The sequence below is a fragment of the Sitodiplosis mosellana genome, unplaced genomic scaffold (assembly GCF_009176505.1).
Source record: "Sitodiplosis mosellana isolate CC-2019 unplaced genomic scaffold, AAFC_SMos_1.0 Smas_scaffold_19, whole genome shotgun sequence".
Lineage (NCBI taxonomy): Eukaryota > Metazoa > Arthropoda > Insecta > Diptera > Cecidomyiidae > Sitodiplosis > Sitodiplosis mosellana.
The window spans coordinates 30,324-48,439 of record NW_022595261.1 but is presented as its reverse complement, the minus strand read 5'-3'; the positions used below and the strand labels follow the sequence as shown (position 1 = coordinate 48,439).

General features: G+C 34.6%; 1 protein-coding gene across 6 annotated transcripts in view; it reads right to left on the bottom strand.

Annotated features, from left to right (window-relative positions):
- Nucleotides 1-18,116, bottom strand: part of LOC129568447 (interaptin) — a 53,891-nt gene that overhangs the window by 12,060 nt on the left and 23,715 nt on the right. For 3 of the 6 annotated variants that reach the window (XM_055446300.1, XM_055446301.1, XM_055446302.1), the window contains one exon: nt 5,652-5,713. In XM_055446300.1, the coding sequence (XP_055302275.1) occupies nt 5,652-5,713 (62 nt within the window). Of the gene's footprint in view, nt 1-1,618; nt 2,068-5,651; nt 5,714-18,116 lie in introns of those variants that run through there. The other 3 variants (XM_055446306.1, XM_055446303.1, XM_055446308.1) reach the window with 3 other exon arrangements.

Below are 18,116 nucleotides of genomic sequence, written 5' to 3'. Positions count from 1 at the left end.
ATTATTCAATATTATTGTGTCAAAAATGTATACGTAATTTCAGTCGAGAAGAAGTGACACTGATAATCATATTAATGCTTTTGTTTCGGCTCTCTGATTGAAACGATATTGGTTTCAATAAAAAATTACGTTCGTTAAATTCGTGTGGCATTGTTGTTTTGAATTGTTTGTATCCGCAATTACAACACATTTTGATAACACTTTGATTGTAACCTAAAAACAAAACATCCGTATCCGATGCGAGTAGTACTGAGATGCAGCGCTTTGAATGATTCATTTTGTTTTGTATTGCTGATGCGATCTACGATGACCGCAAATACATCACTCGAAAACAGCGTTGCTAATATAGAAAGAGAGAAGAGAACAATGGCTAAATAATAAAGTGCATGCAGTCGCAATCGACCTCCCTCTCTCTTTGTCTTTGTCTCTATGTACTGTAATTCGGCTTATTTGTCTGGAATTTAGAGCGGCCTTTCGCCTAATCACTGAAATAAAATGCTGAAAATTAGACCCGATGGATGTAGCAAAAAAAATGCCAGCGCAGTTCTAGTGGTGCACGGTATAAAATCAAAAGATAATATTTGACGTAGTCACGATCAAAAAGAGCAATAAAAAAAAAACATAAAACACGATGTGCTTGCAATGTGAAGAGAAACATCGCTAACAACCGACGCTGAAAAAATACTGTAGTTGGCTGTAATGACTGCAAAATATAATGATTCATCAGCACGAATGATTCAGTATTTCATTGGTGAACGTTCGTTCCATGTGAATAACTCCAGTTGCAGCGTTTGTATGTATGCAACAAGTTCATGGCTATTGAATTGATTTGAGTTTAATTGAAAAACTGAATTAATCAAAAATTTGAAATAAAAAAACATCTCTCAATACGTTGTTAAACAACTGCTGATTTAAAATGCAAACGAATCAATTAGGTTACTTTGAGAAAATATATTCATTTACTTTCAACTCATTGAAAATACATTGTCCCACTTTTTATTTTATTTATTTTAAGATGTTTATTTTTTTTCGCTGCTCACATTCATAAACAACTTGGATTTTGATTGATGCATGAGATAAGGCGTCTTCAAGTTGTTTTCCGCTTGACTTCAATTGATAATATTGAATTTCGTACAACAACAAAATTGCGCTATGGCAACAACAACAACAACATGACCACACGTTTTTCAGCTAAAAATAGCGAAATGGTTCATGTGCAATTGTACATCTCTTACGTCACAATTGGTAGCATGAAACACCAACGTAGAATGACATTTGGCACAGCTTAAATTCAGTTTCAACTTCAACAAAGCCGTCGGTTGCACTATTACATCATCACCATAATGCAATCGTAACGAAATGTCTTGAGCCTATAAAATAACATTGAAGCCCATAAATAATAAACAACCATATAATTTTGAACTCGCATGAGAACGTCATCACAGCAAACACATAACACAACACCAGAAACAATACTAAACCAGAATGCTGTTGGATTTTATCGCTTTCACACTGATTTTAATACCTTTGCATCAATCACACACCACAATGCATAACAAATCCAAACTAAGTGTAAGCATTGTACAACATATCGTTATAATTTTAGAAATATGCTCACAATTTTGCTGGCTCTAAAGCCTCTAAAAGTATCACATATACGTTCACTATATTGCAATCGAAATGTTATTCCATGTCTTTCACCCATTTACTTACAACATGAACCAAACATTATTTTAGTAAATTATTCCTCATATGCGTTGGTCACTTTTTATCCTTTTATTAATAACATTTTATTGAATCCACCACGTCGAATAAAATAAACATTCACAAATCAAAATTTTGACCAAAACGATAATATTAAATATGAATGAAAAATGAATATTTTATGTGCGATTCAAACGTTGAACCAACTCAAGTAATACTCATCGGACTGAAATGCTCGCGTTAAACTGATATACACGATAATATTCCGTGGTCTTTTTCATTCGGAATTGTTGTTTTCTTTTCAACTCATTTCACGAACACACATTCTCTTTTTGTTATGTTGTGTGTTGTTGACGGTTCGACTGCACAACAAAATCGAATCGCAATACATTGTTGGTTGTACGAATACATATGCAGAGGAATCAGGCATCAATACATACACGTGATGATTATTTTGTCGGTGTTTTTTTCTTCTTCTTCTTCTTCTTCTCTCTACTTCTGCTCTTCCATTTGATCTGTTGTTTGTGTGTGGCAAACGAATGAGCAGTTCACATTTTTGAGTGTCTATGCTCACAGTGTTGTTTGAATACAACGAAATACATGTGGATGGCAACCGCATGTATTATTTACACATTATACCACTCTGTAATGCCGCTTTCACGATACTGAAATGGGCTAGAATTTTAATCAAACCAACATTTGTGTCAATGTATATGTGTTCGATGTTTGACTCGAGCTCTGCGTTGGCAATGAGTCTCTCTTCCATGTATTTAGCACTTTATAAGAGTATTGAATCTGTAATACTCATGCATATTCCACTCAACTCTCGAGGGCTATTTTTATCAACTGTTTTCGACACGTCCCAAATGGTTGTGAGTAATAATTTGAAAACTCGAAATTATGAGTTTTGCAAATTGTTCTGTACCACATTTTATATTGCTTTTTCCAAATCGGATGGTATTCCATTTAGGAAGATAAAGATAAACCTTTTCATGATACAATTGTTTGCTGTGAGTAGAGTAGAAATCACAAAAAATTGATTTTTCTCGAAATGCACTCAATATTTTACATAATTATAGCACTCAATGGCATAAAGCCAATGCTCGTTTAGTGAAATTGGTAAAATAACACAAACACTTCAAAACTTCAAAATCACTTTTGCTCAAGCAATTGGTCAATCTGAGTGACTTTCAAGCTTAAACTCATATTAAAGTATAAACTCCAACTTTCCCGACGAGAAATTTGCGGAATATCGCATTGCGACTATTCTACGTATAGTCGCAATACGAAAAAGTCCGTCGAACGCAGCCAACTTCACGTTGGTTGTACGAAGTTTCAAGTCGAAATATCACACTCGATTCAGTTACAACTTCACATTTATCGCAGCGCGAATAGTCGCAGGGTATTCAGCGATAACATTTTGCGGCAACTTTTATTGTGGATACCTATTCGCATTGCGAGTATCCGCACTCAAAAACGGATATGCGACGGATAGTCGACGTACACCTATTTCACCGCAAATTTCTCGTCGGGTTTGTTAAGCTTTTGCGCAGTTCGCTTCATTTTCGATAGGTGTCGCCAGAGACGTGGTATATTTCGTGTGAAGCACAAAATAGCATGAAGATTGCGTGTGAAGCATATACAATCGATAAAATGCGTGTCGATAGTTTGTTTTTTTTGTCGTATCGAAAAAATATACATGCGCTTCTATGCATTCTACAGTTTCTACACCGCTTTCGAAAGGCAATGATGTTGCCATACGACCTTGTGCAAAATTCTCTACACGGTGCTACTGAGTATATTTTTTGCGACTTTTTCTACCGGTTTTTGTCTTTACAATAATAATAATGTATTCAACACAACGATCACTTTTCTATTGGCTGCACCGTGCGCATTATAATTGCCAAGCATCTTCTTTGTCGTCTTTACAACTATAATAACAATTTGAAAGTTATAATAGGAGGGAAGGGAATTTTAGCGGATCTTTTCCAAGAAATGCTTGTCAGTGTCCAGACATATCATTAATTCTTCAACTAGATTGTGGGTTTCTTCTGTGGCTCCAATGAAAATGAGTCTCCAAGATGTTGCAATTCAAAGAATTTTATTAACAATCACCAATTTGCTAAAGACCATCGCTTTTGTATTAATATTCACAAGAAAAGTTCATTCAAAGTTGATGATCAGTTTCGATTTTGTTACTCGGCACAGAAAATTATTTCAATCACAGCAAGAATGTAAGAGCAATGGTTCTCGTAACGTCCTTGGATTATTCAAAATCGAAAGCAATACTTTTAATCATCACACCGTTATTTCTTTCGTGCGAACGTTGTGTATGGATTTTCAGAGAACCTAAAACAATTGTCAGCCCCGTTAGCAGATTTAAGCTAATGATATCGACTAACAGGCATGAAGTGAAATAAAGTTAACCTATTGGATCATTTTGAGGTACGTCAAGAGATTAATTAGACCTTGATCCGATTCTTAAACACCGATAGTGAATAATAATCGACTGTTGGCCACTGGGGAAAAATTTTTAGTTACTCCGTAACAATCAGTTATCTTCACGAAACTTAATCTGTTCCAATGTTAACTGTCAAATTATCAACCAAAAATGATCGCCTTAATCCAATCCAACCGCCGTGATTTCAACGATCAAACCTCCAGACCGCTTGGATCTTGCATGTTTTTCCCATAATCTGACAAACAAGAAATCGTATAATGACATTTAACACATAGGAGGAGAATTACTGCAACACTGCGTCCCAGCAATATAAATTTAAATAACAACCCATTCACACACACAAACATCTATGGGATTATTCGTGACTTTAGACCTACTAAGCCGTAAAAATTCATTTGAATAATTTGAAGAAAAAAAACATACACAACTTCAATCTATAAATCGTAATGACTTTGTTAGCGAAAAAAATTAAAAATAAAATCGGTCACAAATGGTGATCTCGATCGTAAGGGCCAACATTGTTCATGTTTTTATTGTCTTAGTGCGAGAAAGAAAAAAGCGATTATTTTTTAGTGACCTGTCGATTTCATGGATAAATATTCAGAGACACGATCTCGTCGAGTGTTTGCGCACACGAATTCATCATATTTTGAATTGAACTTGTCGCTTGTGATATTTACTTTATTTTAGAAATCATTTTATTTATGCGTAATTGTGTCCCAGCGCTCACCATCACTTGGAACATGGCGGTACAATCAGGCCGTATTGAATAGAAAGTTCGCATGACATATTATTCACAACATTTTCTTTCTGCTTGCAATTACACCGTCGCATACAAATTTTATTCCCGCATAATTCTCATTTCATACATTGTACACACATATTCGAATGGAAATGAAAAAGAGAAAAAGTTTGCGCTTTCATGTCAATTGCATGGGGAAGGCCGGAAATGTGTATACGAACAATAACTGGTATGCATGGCGATTTCCTTTTTTGTTCTTAAATTTTAAATTTTCGGTTTAGGTAATCAACGTTTGGATGGGCGTAATTACGAACAACGCAATCTGCTCACTGTAGCGGGACCAGTTTCAATTTCACTTGGAAAATCATTATTTTTGTGTGTTTTCGAAAATTAAAGAGGTCAATGTTCGTTTCAATTTCAGAAAAATAATGAGTGGAAAAATTACGTTTTGCTTTCTTTCGAATATTTGTGATTTTATCACAACATTTAGCTGTATATAAAAACTTTGAGTGATGCTACCCATAAATTTGATGCATAAGAGGAGCGAAAGGTGACTAGGCATTTTAAATTTTATGAATAATTCTGAAAAAAAAGTCGCTGATCTAAACATAGTATGGAAGACAGATTCACAAAGATAAGACATGTATTTCAAATTCTAAACCACAGCCCCAATACAATTTAGAGGAGGAAAAATCAACTTTAGAGAATGAATAAAACCGCTAATTAGCTCTTAGATTTACATACCTTTTGCGGAGGAGGAGTTGTGCTTGCGATTGTTGCTGATTTATCTTTGATAATTTTCGATTCTGAAAATGAGAGAGAGGAAGAACATGGAATTAACAATGGTTTTAGTTTAGGCAATGGATCAATTTATTATCTAAATAAACCGAAATAATTTCTGCAGTCTTTTTCAACAAGCAAAGAGCCCATTTGCATATTTATTGTGTGCTATACATAAACTGTTTCAGCCTACGCCCATGGTTTTTCATTCAACATGAGACAGACATTTGTCTCGAATATGGATATAGTTCAACTAAATGCATTCGAATGAATGCAAACTTTCACATACATTTATTGGCCGAGCAAAAAATATCGCAATTCATCCATGTGCCGATGTAGAAAAGCGAGCGACATTAGTATGTTGGTGCGACTGTGTGCATTTTGTGCGCTGCTTGTCATCAGAAACAATGAATATGTTATAAGTTATTAACACCAATCGATTCTCGCAGTCGTGCGCCACACCAAAGCCTTAAAACGACTGGATACAACAGTAAAATATTGTTTCTAACAATTATGGCAAAAATAGACGGATAATAATAGTGCAAATTGATTCGAATGAGCCGAATGCATTTACATAAATATTTCAAATGAATTGGAAATAGGATCGTTCAGTCGCAAACGTTGTTGTCACCGTATTTTAAAAGACTTGTTTCAATTAAAAATGATCGGCCATAATATTCATCCATGAACTGTGTTTTCTTCTTGAAATAGATGCTTTTTCACTGTAGATAGGAATAGTTCAAGTTCTATTAAAAACCATATCGAAAAGTGCAATACAATATTGAAATGAAAATAAGTCGTATTTTCCGCTTTGTCGTTAGTTCAACAGTATTGTTTAACGTTTCAATCATTCAGTCGCTCGAAACAATCAGTTTTCAATGGTTCAATTAATTCTCTTGTACATTCGATTAGTTCCTATTTTGATATGTCAAACCTTGAGTTTGTTCATTAAATTGAAATCAGAGCACTATCATAAGCAAACACGATAATTTTTGTTGATTGTTTGTAGCTTTTTTCCTCTTCTTTCATGAATAAAACTAATTCCCCGCATTAAATTCGCATCATTTTTCATAGCCAATAGTGCCTCGATAAATGACGAAGATTATTTTAGTTGTGTTCTTTCATTCTATGCCGTTCTATATTTCATTCAAGTGGTACTTTGTTCGTTCATATCTTTACTATTTTTGAATAAATTAGTTTCGAACTCAAAGCGCTCTAATAACAATCACAACGACTGCCCAATCAATCAGCAATAATTATGGAATGTGTTTGGAAAAGAAGCAAAAACATCAACACTCGTTTCTATACGGTATGATTTGGTTTCAATGGAGATGTAAATTTGTTGTTGTATTAACCATTGAAACCGATGAGGTTCAATCAAAATCAGTTTCAATTAACCATCATCGACTAACGATATTTCGAAGCAAAAAAAGCGCCGGCAAAGATTTGAAGAGAAAAAAAACATCTTCAAATTCTAATAATACCGACATTATTATGTTGCTCTATTGCTCGGACGTAGAAGTTGCATTAAGAAAAATGAATGGTTGAAATTATACACCAAGAGTTTTGATGTGATCGTGATTCGATAATAGCGAGTAGTCGACTCTATTCTCTTTCAATTGAAATCTGATTCATGAATAACTTTGAGTGGAATTGGTCTGTCGTGCATATTTTAGTGTATGTGCTCTTCTCTGTTTCCAATAAAACGATTTTGAATACGATGACCCAGATAGCTTAACAACTTTGATGATCATCGATTCCATTTAACGAGCCGCACATGTTGAGTGAAACGAAAGCTGAATTGTTTCGACGCTTGATTTCCTGCTGATTAGACGAAATTTCAAATGTAAAATATTTCAGACAATTCCAGCAGAATAAATGGATTTGGATTGATTAAGATCGCTCTAAATCAAATCACAAATGTTAGTACATAATTGGAACGGGGATTTATGGAACCCCTATACAATGTTTTTTCACCGACCGTATAAGGCCGAATTTTGACCGAAATGTTTTTTTTTTTTTTTGTGGTCAACGATCTTTATACTTTTTGACACTCTTCACATTTTTAAGTCTTGAATTCACAGTTCATTTGCATGCCTCCATGAACATAGCTGGCAATTATTTGTATGATTTCTGCTCTTTTTTGTATGTGTAATGAGGTTCAAAGGAAAAGTTAAATTGCCATATTTTCTGCCATTCCACGATAAAATTAGAGGCACTAAAATTTCATTGAGAGAGTAAAATGCTTCATGCTTAATGCATTCCAGCCAACGTGAATAATGTTAAACGGCGAAAAACAGCAAAAGAAAAAAATATGAAGGGAACTTTAAATGATATTTTATTGAAAATCGAAGTTTTTATACTGTTTTTCAGTTTATTTTTTATGGCCTATTAAAACAAAGCACGGTGGAAAAAGTTATACTGAGCATGGAACACGCGTGTCGCGACAGTCTCGCGCGAATAGGCACAATCCACACAACATACAAAATGCGCTAGCCACTGTGGCAGCAATTCCACACAAACAAACCAACCAACAGCACATTATTGCCCGTGCATGTTCTCTGTGTAGCATATGCACTCGAGGTCTTTTCTATTCGCCAACCGTCTCTTTTACTATCCGTTTTCTTATTTCGACTGCAAGTACTAGGCGATCAAAAACTTCAGGAAATATTAAAGTCACAAATGCAATTACAATGAATTGAGGAAAGAAAGAAACAATTCAATGGGGAACAGCCAGCACAAAATCGTTGATACAACGAATGATACGCTGACAGTTTCGGCATATGATGACTACAAAAGCAAACAAGAAGAAAGACATCAATAGATTAAATAATTGCAATGTTACATAATTTTGAAACATATTCACTATTAAGCCACCATTTTTTAACCCAATTCCGATCGATGCATTTGAATAAGCTAAAAAAAAAAACAAACAAATATCGATAATTCAAACTATAAAATGGAATGAATTGAATCGAAGAGAACAACAATATAATAATAATGTTTTCAAAGCACATGTGCAATGGCGGCAAAGATAAAATGAATCGATTCGATTTCGTTTGATGTGGTCTTATCAAATCTACTTTTGACTTTGTACTTGTAACTTGTATTTCATATTAAAGATCGATAAAATTCCAAATTTATTTATTCTAGAGTGAAATTTGACTAATTTTAACTAATACAGCTTTGTTTTGGTTCATTGGATAAAATTCAGTTTTTAATTGAATCGGTAGCCGATTTGCTTTTCAAATCGAATACAAGGTAAGTGAAGAAAAAAAAATATGATCGCCAAGAAGTGAAATACCATATAATTTGGAATGTAGGTCGACAGCATTTTCGTGAGCGTGATATGGTACTAACTGCAAAGTATATCATTGTTAAAACATTTTCTACAATTTCACTTTTTTCTTACTCTCACCTTCCCCCACAACCAGTCACTTTGTAAACAAGTGCTGATAATGAAGATTTCAAACGAAAAAAAAAAAACGAACGAAAGAAGCGGAAAAAACACTTGAAGATCCAGAAAATACTCAACCGTATTTTTTCTACAATATGCAGCGACTGGCAGTGTGCAGTGCAGAACTGCTGATTTCCAAAACCGGAACACAGTCCACGATTGTGGTGAATGTCGATTCGTACAATGTTAATCATTTTTTAGATATCTATTGGCCATATTCATCGAGTCGACTTACAATATTCGATATGCTCGCAGTCATAACTAAAAGACATGAAACATGCAGTAGACTGTAAAACGACTTTTGAGAAGCAACAACAAAAGGCGAAAGACAAATCTAGAAAAATGAAGCATTTGTTTTTTTAGAGCAGTGGCTTTTAGTTTTAACTCGTCCAACCAATTTAATGTAAATGATCATCGAACGCGTTTGAATTTTTTCCCCCACTATTGGTTGCTGTTTTTTTTCTCTTTCTCTTTTTCTCTCTTCATTTTCTAGATTTTTGCCTATTTTACGAACGAACCTGTCTATTGCATGCGGCTATATATGCAATCATGCACACTACAGTCGCAACGTGAAAAACACCTGCATTTATGGTTTGGTTGTCTTGTTTGGCGGGTTATTGCACCATATTGAAGGCAACATGCAATTGAATGCACTTCAGATCATTCATGTGATCAATGTGTACGCGAGAGCCATGTGCATTGCCGTGCATTTCGATTTGACTGCATCGTTTAAGTGATCCGCTGTCTTTTCGTCCGTTTATCTCTTGCAGTAATTTCGATGTTTTAGTGGTCGTTAAATGTGATTTAATTATTTGTTGTATTCATAAAAATTTGAATTGCCTTGAAGATTTATCGAAAAATCGGTTGTAATTTTTCTATTCAACGGTATTTCACATATAAACGTAGAGTCGAACATTGGCTTTCAAAAAAATCTTGAATGGTCATTTGTTTTGCCAATGTATAAATCTTTTACTATACAACCATTTCGACATATTATCGATTTTTTCTTACTTTTAATTGAACTGGATATTTGAAGCGTAAAAATGCCGATTGATTCAGATTAAAACCCCGTTGCAATGGCAAACCGTTTTTCCTGCAAGAACGGATAAATAATGTTTCCTTGCAATTTAACACCTGAAACAATTTCAAAGTAATATACATTTGAATGAATTGTCAAATGGCACATCAAACATTAAATGCATGAATCATTTTGGATTTTGCTGACAAAGCAAGAATTTTAACAACGGACAAGCGACCGATTGAACGTTTGCTAACATAAAATGATGAAATATAAAATTAAACCACATTATTGACGTTAATTTGGGAGTTGTTCACTTTTGCAACCCTCAAGCCATTTTTCGATGGTGACACTTCAATTGTTCATGAGCGAGTCTTTTAGTTTAAATGGGAACGCATGGAAAATATGTCGATTTCAAAGGATGAGAGAAAACGGTAAACAGAAAAATTAAATGGCGAAAAGTATTGGAAAGAATGTATTTTCATTAAATTATTCCCTCGGTTATATTTGAAGTGCGAATGAACATTATGAAGCGCAACATTCGATAAAATATGAGAGAACAATTCACATTTGGCAAGATGTTTTGGTAACTATGGTGGTAACAAAGCATCTTGTTGGTTTTATTTCGTTTTTAGAGTTAATACATTTCGCCCGACACATGAAACGAATGTAAGAAAAAGTAAATGCAACAAACATTCATTTTCTCGTATACAAAATACACGAGAGATGCATCCTACATGAAAATTGAGTTACGAAACAGAATTCACCGTACTGCACTCAAAGCCTTTATAAACTAGTATATAAACAATGTTATTATAATTGACGATATTTGAATTGATTTCAATGACGATGTGGCAGCGCCACCTATATAGATTTCAATTTCTCATTAAAATAAGTGGAACTATTGAGTGCGTGCATAATATCGCACTTAAATTTTCAATATGGCGACGTCCATAGGATTGAAACGTCAACCAATTTCGTAGTCACACCTACCTACTGTCTGGCGTACTGTACGGAATTCGCAAACAACGTCATTTCTGCACTGACAAAATGATTACAAACCGAATGTGATAATCGCATGGCCTGCTATCGCTAGTAAACTATAGTATCAATTCTTTGGCTAGAGAATGTTGTCACGGACATGGACTGTTGCAATCGCTTCATATTTCAATATAACATGAAATTGATGTTCAAATTGTCAGTACATAGTTAAGCTGTCATGCGATTAATATTGAATAATAGACAATATCAGTTATGTGAAAACCACTTTGGAAAGCAAAGGGCATTTGAAAGAGATTCCACACATTCAGTACATTTCTATGATACAGACAGAAGTTGAAAATGGGTTCGCTCAAGAAATGTATGAAAATCTCTAAAAAGTCATTGGTTTGTCGATGTAGTAGAACGATTTGAAGGTTGTAAAATTTTTGATTGGAATGAAAGGGAGAAACTAAAGTCCAAACATATTACACCGACGGTGAGTGTTTGCATGCCGGGGAAATGGTATGTTCAGAGGAGAAAACAACAAAATAGAGTCAGCGGTGCAGATGATGTTTCAGTCTTTCATTTTTATCAGGGCATTCGAACGTCGAACAACACGGAATACTATCATGAATTGTACGTTTCCTATGCAGTGCAATCTTCGTAGTTTGTGATTTATACAATTTTGTGCTTGTAGCCTTTCGCTGCAGTTTTGCGGTCATTGTTCGCTTATTGCAACAAGAGAGAAATGTCAGCGGGAGTCCATGCATATTGCGCTCGACTGTTTGTATGTATAATTTGCGTGTGGGAGCACTAAAGTAGTGTTTCACAAATTTAGCAAAAAAAAAAAAAACAAGAACGAGCTGAAAATGAAAGAGAGAGTTTTTTTTTCATTCGGACCGAAAGTAAAATTTACCTTTGCACATTTTCGATTTCGTTCATGTTTCACGTGTGTCTCATTGGCATAGTTTTCAGATCCCGAGGGACTGAACAGAAAAACATTTGTATGAGAAATTGATTTTCTCTGCTGTAAATGCATGATTTTTGATAGTGTTTCTTTTCTAAAAAAAAAATTTAACCGAAGCAAAACTGTGGTTTCGATTTGGAAAATGTTCGAAAAAGAAAACATTTTCTACATATGGGAAAGACTCGATTTTCGCTGACCCATCAGAAGAATATACATATATGAGGCATATTAAGGCTGTGTGTTGTATATGGCGCGTTGTTTCATCTGTGATACAACGTTTCTCATCCGCGTGTATCACGTGTATCACGTCTTCGATTTCCCTTTCTTAATGTCTGCCATATTTTTCGCTACATGTTTGCTAATCGATATTTATTGATGCAGGAAATATCATGGGCTTTCATGTTTGGTTCGATGTTTTTTTAGCAGTTCAATCTCAACGTCTACACAGCAGAAAATGAATGATGACTGTTGAAATCGAACCACAGAGATGTATTTTATCATTTTTTTATTCGCTTTTAACTTCCTTCCGAACGCATTTCAAACATCTTTGGCATTTCACCTTCAAACAAGCTACAGCCAGTCAATGACAGATAGAAACTGAGCATAGAAACTCAGTAAGCTGAGATTGGGACATTTTGACTTTTTGACGTGTAGTCCATACAAATTTATGATGACACCCATACAATTTCGTGCATTTCATCATGCATTTATATGGACTACACGTCATAAAGTCAAAATGTCCCAATCTCAGCTTACTGAGATTCTATGCTCAGCATATATCCTCAGCTATCTGTCATTGACTGGCTACAGCCCGTCTCAATGGCCGTCTCATAAGAGATAGAGAAAAGCAAAGATAAAAATATAGACACAAAACGACATGAATGTTTATTTTGTGTCGAATCGAAACGTCGATGGTCGTAAATCTAGTAACAAGATCCATCAGATATATTGATGAATGTTGAAGCGGGGTTTTAATTTGCCGAGTACTCGTTTGAAACTGAATTATGGGACAACTTCATTTCTGCGCAATTCAATTTCGATGTATTACAATCCAAATTGTGTGGCTTAAGTGGAATTTGCATGCAGCTGAAGCAAAACTTTCACTAATTCCCAATTATATATATAAATATTACATATGGTAAAGCAAGTTCAAAGTCGGATACCAAATAATATCCATTTTATATTTATTTCTGTTTGCCTATTTATCAAACTGCATCAAACATTTTGAATGCTTATGACAAGCGACCGTATTTATTTATGTTTCTCGGCTGATCAAGAGAAAAACCAAAGATTAAATTCAATTGCAATTTAAATCAAATAACAAATTCAAATCTGACTAACATATCGTCGCACCATTTATGTGTTGTTGTTATTGTTATTGTTCGTCGCTAGTTCACCAGATCTCTTTTTTTCTCTTTCCACACGTGATATGATATACATACTATTACGATTTGTCTCGTGTTTATCTCCGTCTGAATGTTAATTCATAAAAAAAAACTTCATTTCAATTTCATTATTTGAGTGACCGCATAACAAAAAGGCATTGGAAATGAATCGCCAGTTTACATTCACAGAGTCTGCATTGAAACAGAAAACGAAACCTATTACTTTGCTAAATTTTTATAGTGACTGTTTGAACACATAGTGAGTAGTGAGCACATATGCTTCTACATACATATGTATCAGCGCAGCGCAATGCAAGTGCAATGACCAGCTCGCGCTGTAAATCAACGACTACCGATTGCAATTAAAAATAACGAAATAAAAATAAAACCATCGCATACAACGAACCCATAAAAGTAACAGAGCCATACTTTTTTCACTCTGATTATGACTGCAGCGAGAGGCAATCGAAACGATAGAGAGAAAGAGAGAAAAGATTCAGACGTGTAAGTGCGATGCAGGTCAAAACTTGAAATGAATGTAAACACAACACTAGACCCAGCTTGTAGATTATTTTGTGGAAAAAAAGCAAAAAGTGAAATAATACATTTTACTTTCTTCGGGGCATTTATACCGTCCATTGATTCTATAAGCGATTTATTGAATTTTATTTAATTTTTTTCCGTTTTCAAATTCGATAATTTCAATTTTAGTGCTTCGTTTATTTTTTTGCAGATGATAATTCAAATTAAACGTTCTGACCGTTGTATCTGTTCAGAAATGTGTCAAGAGTTTAATGGGAGAAAATTTGTGTTTATTTAGTGTTTGTTTGAGCTCTGTACCACCATAATTTATGGGAGTAAAAGCCGAAGAAACAAAATGCTTTCAAATGTATGTGAAAAATAAACACGAACAATCTCTTTTCATTTGGTATAAATAAGCGGGTCAGTCAAGAGTTATCAATAAATTTTGCGCAGCATGTTCGCAATAGCATGGGGTAGTGAAAACATGTGAAACTGTTGTGTGTTCTTTGAGCTTGTTGGATGAGAATACTCATGGGAGCGCATGGTCATTTTCACAACAACAACAGACGAAAAAAAAAACCTAGCAAAAAGACGAAACAAATTAATTCTACAACCTTTTCAAGTCGCCTAGCTATTGTTTCATTTTTCAAATGTTGGTAACGAAAATGATGGCCCATTGAAAGTAGACATAGGTAAGAAATCGATTATTACCACAAGTATCACGTTTTTGCGGCGGCAACTATTATATGCATAAGTTATAACGTTTGCTTTTTCAACGAAGTACACTTTCGCGCCTATAGGTGAAGAAATCTATTTTGGTGGTTGAAAGAGCAGCTTAAATTGTTTAAACGGTTGTTTTACGACTATATGCATATATTCATTTCTATGTGGATTGATATCAAAAACGACTCATTCCGAGCTGTCAAAATTGTTTTTTGGTCAGCTGACCCACTTGGCAGTTGAGTCTATCGCCAGCCACAAAAATAATCGCTTCGGAAATCCGCAACATTCGAGATCTTATGGCTTACAATCTTATCACTTTAGTCGGGCACTCAATAAATATCGCGTATTTCGTTTTTAAATTCATTCACATTCTCATTTAATATTTTTCAATATCAATCATTACCTTTCTCTTCAGTGAGAAATTTACATTTTTATTAGGTGGTTAGCAAGGTTTCAGTAATCGCTCCATCAATGGTAATTAATTTTCATTGGTTATTTAAAACCAATTTTTTTTCTCTCGAAATGTAAAAGCATTTTGTGAACATCTTAAAATAAATCATTAGACGTTACGAATAGGAAATGGCTTCAATTATGCAGAAAGACACAACAAATAGCACGTGCGATTCGAAATGTGAAACTTTCAAGTCAAAATCCTCAACATCGTGATTTGGATATGGTTTGTGTCATTTCCGCTATGGCAAACAAAACGGACTGACGATGTGACGGTGTAGCTGATGAAAATCAAAAGTTTGTTAACCCATTGTACCAATTTCAACGTTTCATTCCATGTATGCAGCAGTTTCTCTTAATTGAGCCGTTGTGAAAATTGAAGACAGCTTGAGTTGGCAGACAAATTTTAAGTTTTTTTTGGATGTGCATTAAGAAAGAAAGGAACAATGTCTCTCAATTTATTGGTGATGAAGCATTGTATTCATTCATTGGACGAAGATCACAGTGTGGGACGCAATTTTGTAATTGCACTTATAAGTTGCTTAGAAATGAACGGAAATGGTGAGATAGAAAGAAAACCATCAACATAAATGTGGTCATCAATGCAAAGCAGCGCGTTGGTAATCGCAAGGAGTAGAGAAATCATCACCGTTGCATCGGTTGTGCATCACGATAGAGCTATTTCAAGGTGTTTGATGTTTTACATGATAACGATTATTGTAGTTATTACCATCATAGATTTCTTATTTTCAATTCCATTCTATTTTCTGTGGGCAAGCGCAACCGAGTGAGCGCTGCTTTTAACACTTGGCTTTGAATTCATGTATGATGACGCTTACTTATGATTTACTCGTACCCGTATATACATATACATTTTTCGTAAATCAGAATCATCCAATGAGTCATATAACATTTATTGTGATATTATCATAGGCACTGAATTGATTTATGTGCAATGTTTTCGTTAATGTAGTACTACATTCAGAAGAAATCTTCAAGAGAAATCGCTATTTGGCTATCTTGCGATTGTGTCGCTGCAACAAACAGCGAGCACACGCAGTTTTGCTTGGTCTTTTCTCTTTTTAGCACTACATGAAATGTAGAGCTACTAATCTGCTTTTTTTTCCTAGATACTTTTTGTGAAACTAGTGATACTAGTGTTGAAACAAATTATGATGAATTTGAATTTTATACTCATATTTTTTATTCAATTTAAAACCAAAACGGAGAAATACTTGATGTATTTTGTTGACGATTGAAGCAAAGTATATCAATAGCGCCACCTAACATGATGCGACATTGGATGCGATGTTCGAACGAATCAACACCTCTGTGTACAACGCACACATAGACTCTTTGCATTCACACGAACGTACACACAAAGACTTTACTTTCACACGTACGTATAGTTACAGAGATTTGTGGTTGGTGGCGCTCCCAACAAAGTTTCCACAGTAGTTCTAAACGTCAAACATTGCTATAGCATATGAGCTAGACAGTGTTGTTTAAAACAGTGGCAGTAACGACAAATAAGTGCATAATATCTAAAATTACATTAATTTTTCGTATAGTATTTTCTGAGTCTTGAACAGAATTAAAGTGATTTTAGATTCTATGCTCATATTATTTATTTAATTTAAACCGAAGGCAGTATATTTCAAAAAAAAAAATTAAACCAAGATCTTCTAATTCATTTTGCAAATAAATATATTACTTCAAAGTTACTTTGATGAAATACATTTCATGTAGTGCGCCAAAAAATAGTTTGTTGTGAAACAACAAAATAGATTAAGTAACTAAAAACTCAAGAACGCAGAGCGGAGCGAAGCGAAGCTCTGCGGTCTTGTTTCATCTCTTCTTTCCTTGGCGTTGTATATAAATAATTATCACGACACAATTACACATTAGCCACTGAACTGAGAGAGACGCACCAAACAAAAAAAGAGAGAGAGAAACATACCTATATACAAAAAACATTATCAACGGCGTAACTGAATAAACAACATCACTCGTGTCTGATTTTAGATAGCGAATTTAATAGTTCGAGTTATTTTAATTAAAATTTATTTCTTATATTGGTGCTGACGACCATGGTCATTTGAGTATATATATATATATATATATCTCTCTCTATTTGCTCATTGCATTTCACTTGCTTGTATTTTTTCCACACTTGCGCATTCAAATGCCTTTGCTCGATTATTGTTATTATTGTCACTTGCCGCGCATGCATGTACAACAAACGAAACATGGCAAGTCCATTTATATTGGAGAAAGAGCAACGAAAAAAAAGCGCAGCAGTTTGCGCAGCTTGAATGTTTCATCTTGATGCCATTCGAAGATCAAAATGAGCTGCATATGCATTATGCAGCATGAGTGTGTTTATGTGTGCTATCATTTTGGTGCACATTATTGGGAAAAATTCAGACTTTGTACGGGATTGTGTTAACAATAAAAATTAGATGCAATAAACGACGGGCAGTTAATTGGATAACAAATTATGGCAATTGATTCAAGTCTTTGGCACAATCGGCACCAAGCAATTTCAAGTAGCTCATTTATATTTTCTACAAGACTTTCCATTCTCTCTCTCTCTCTCTCTCTCTCTCTCTCTCATCATTCATCTATTATTGCATTCGACGAATCCAGAACACAAGAATGGAAAGTCTTGTATAAATTATAAATGGGCAAACAGCAGCAAACTTTATTTGATACTGTTAGTTTCTGACATCATAATTTCATGTAATTGAAAAGTCAGGTCTTTGACTTTTGGACGCATGCAAATTACGTAAATGTTGCTCTGAAACTATGGCACCATTGTAGATTTTCATTTGTATAAATGCAGATATTAAGTCACACGTACCGCGACAAGCATTTCATTAAATTCAAGAAAAAGTTAGTGAGACACTACGTCTTTTTCACACCA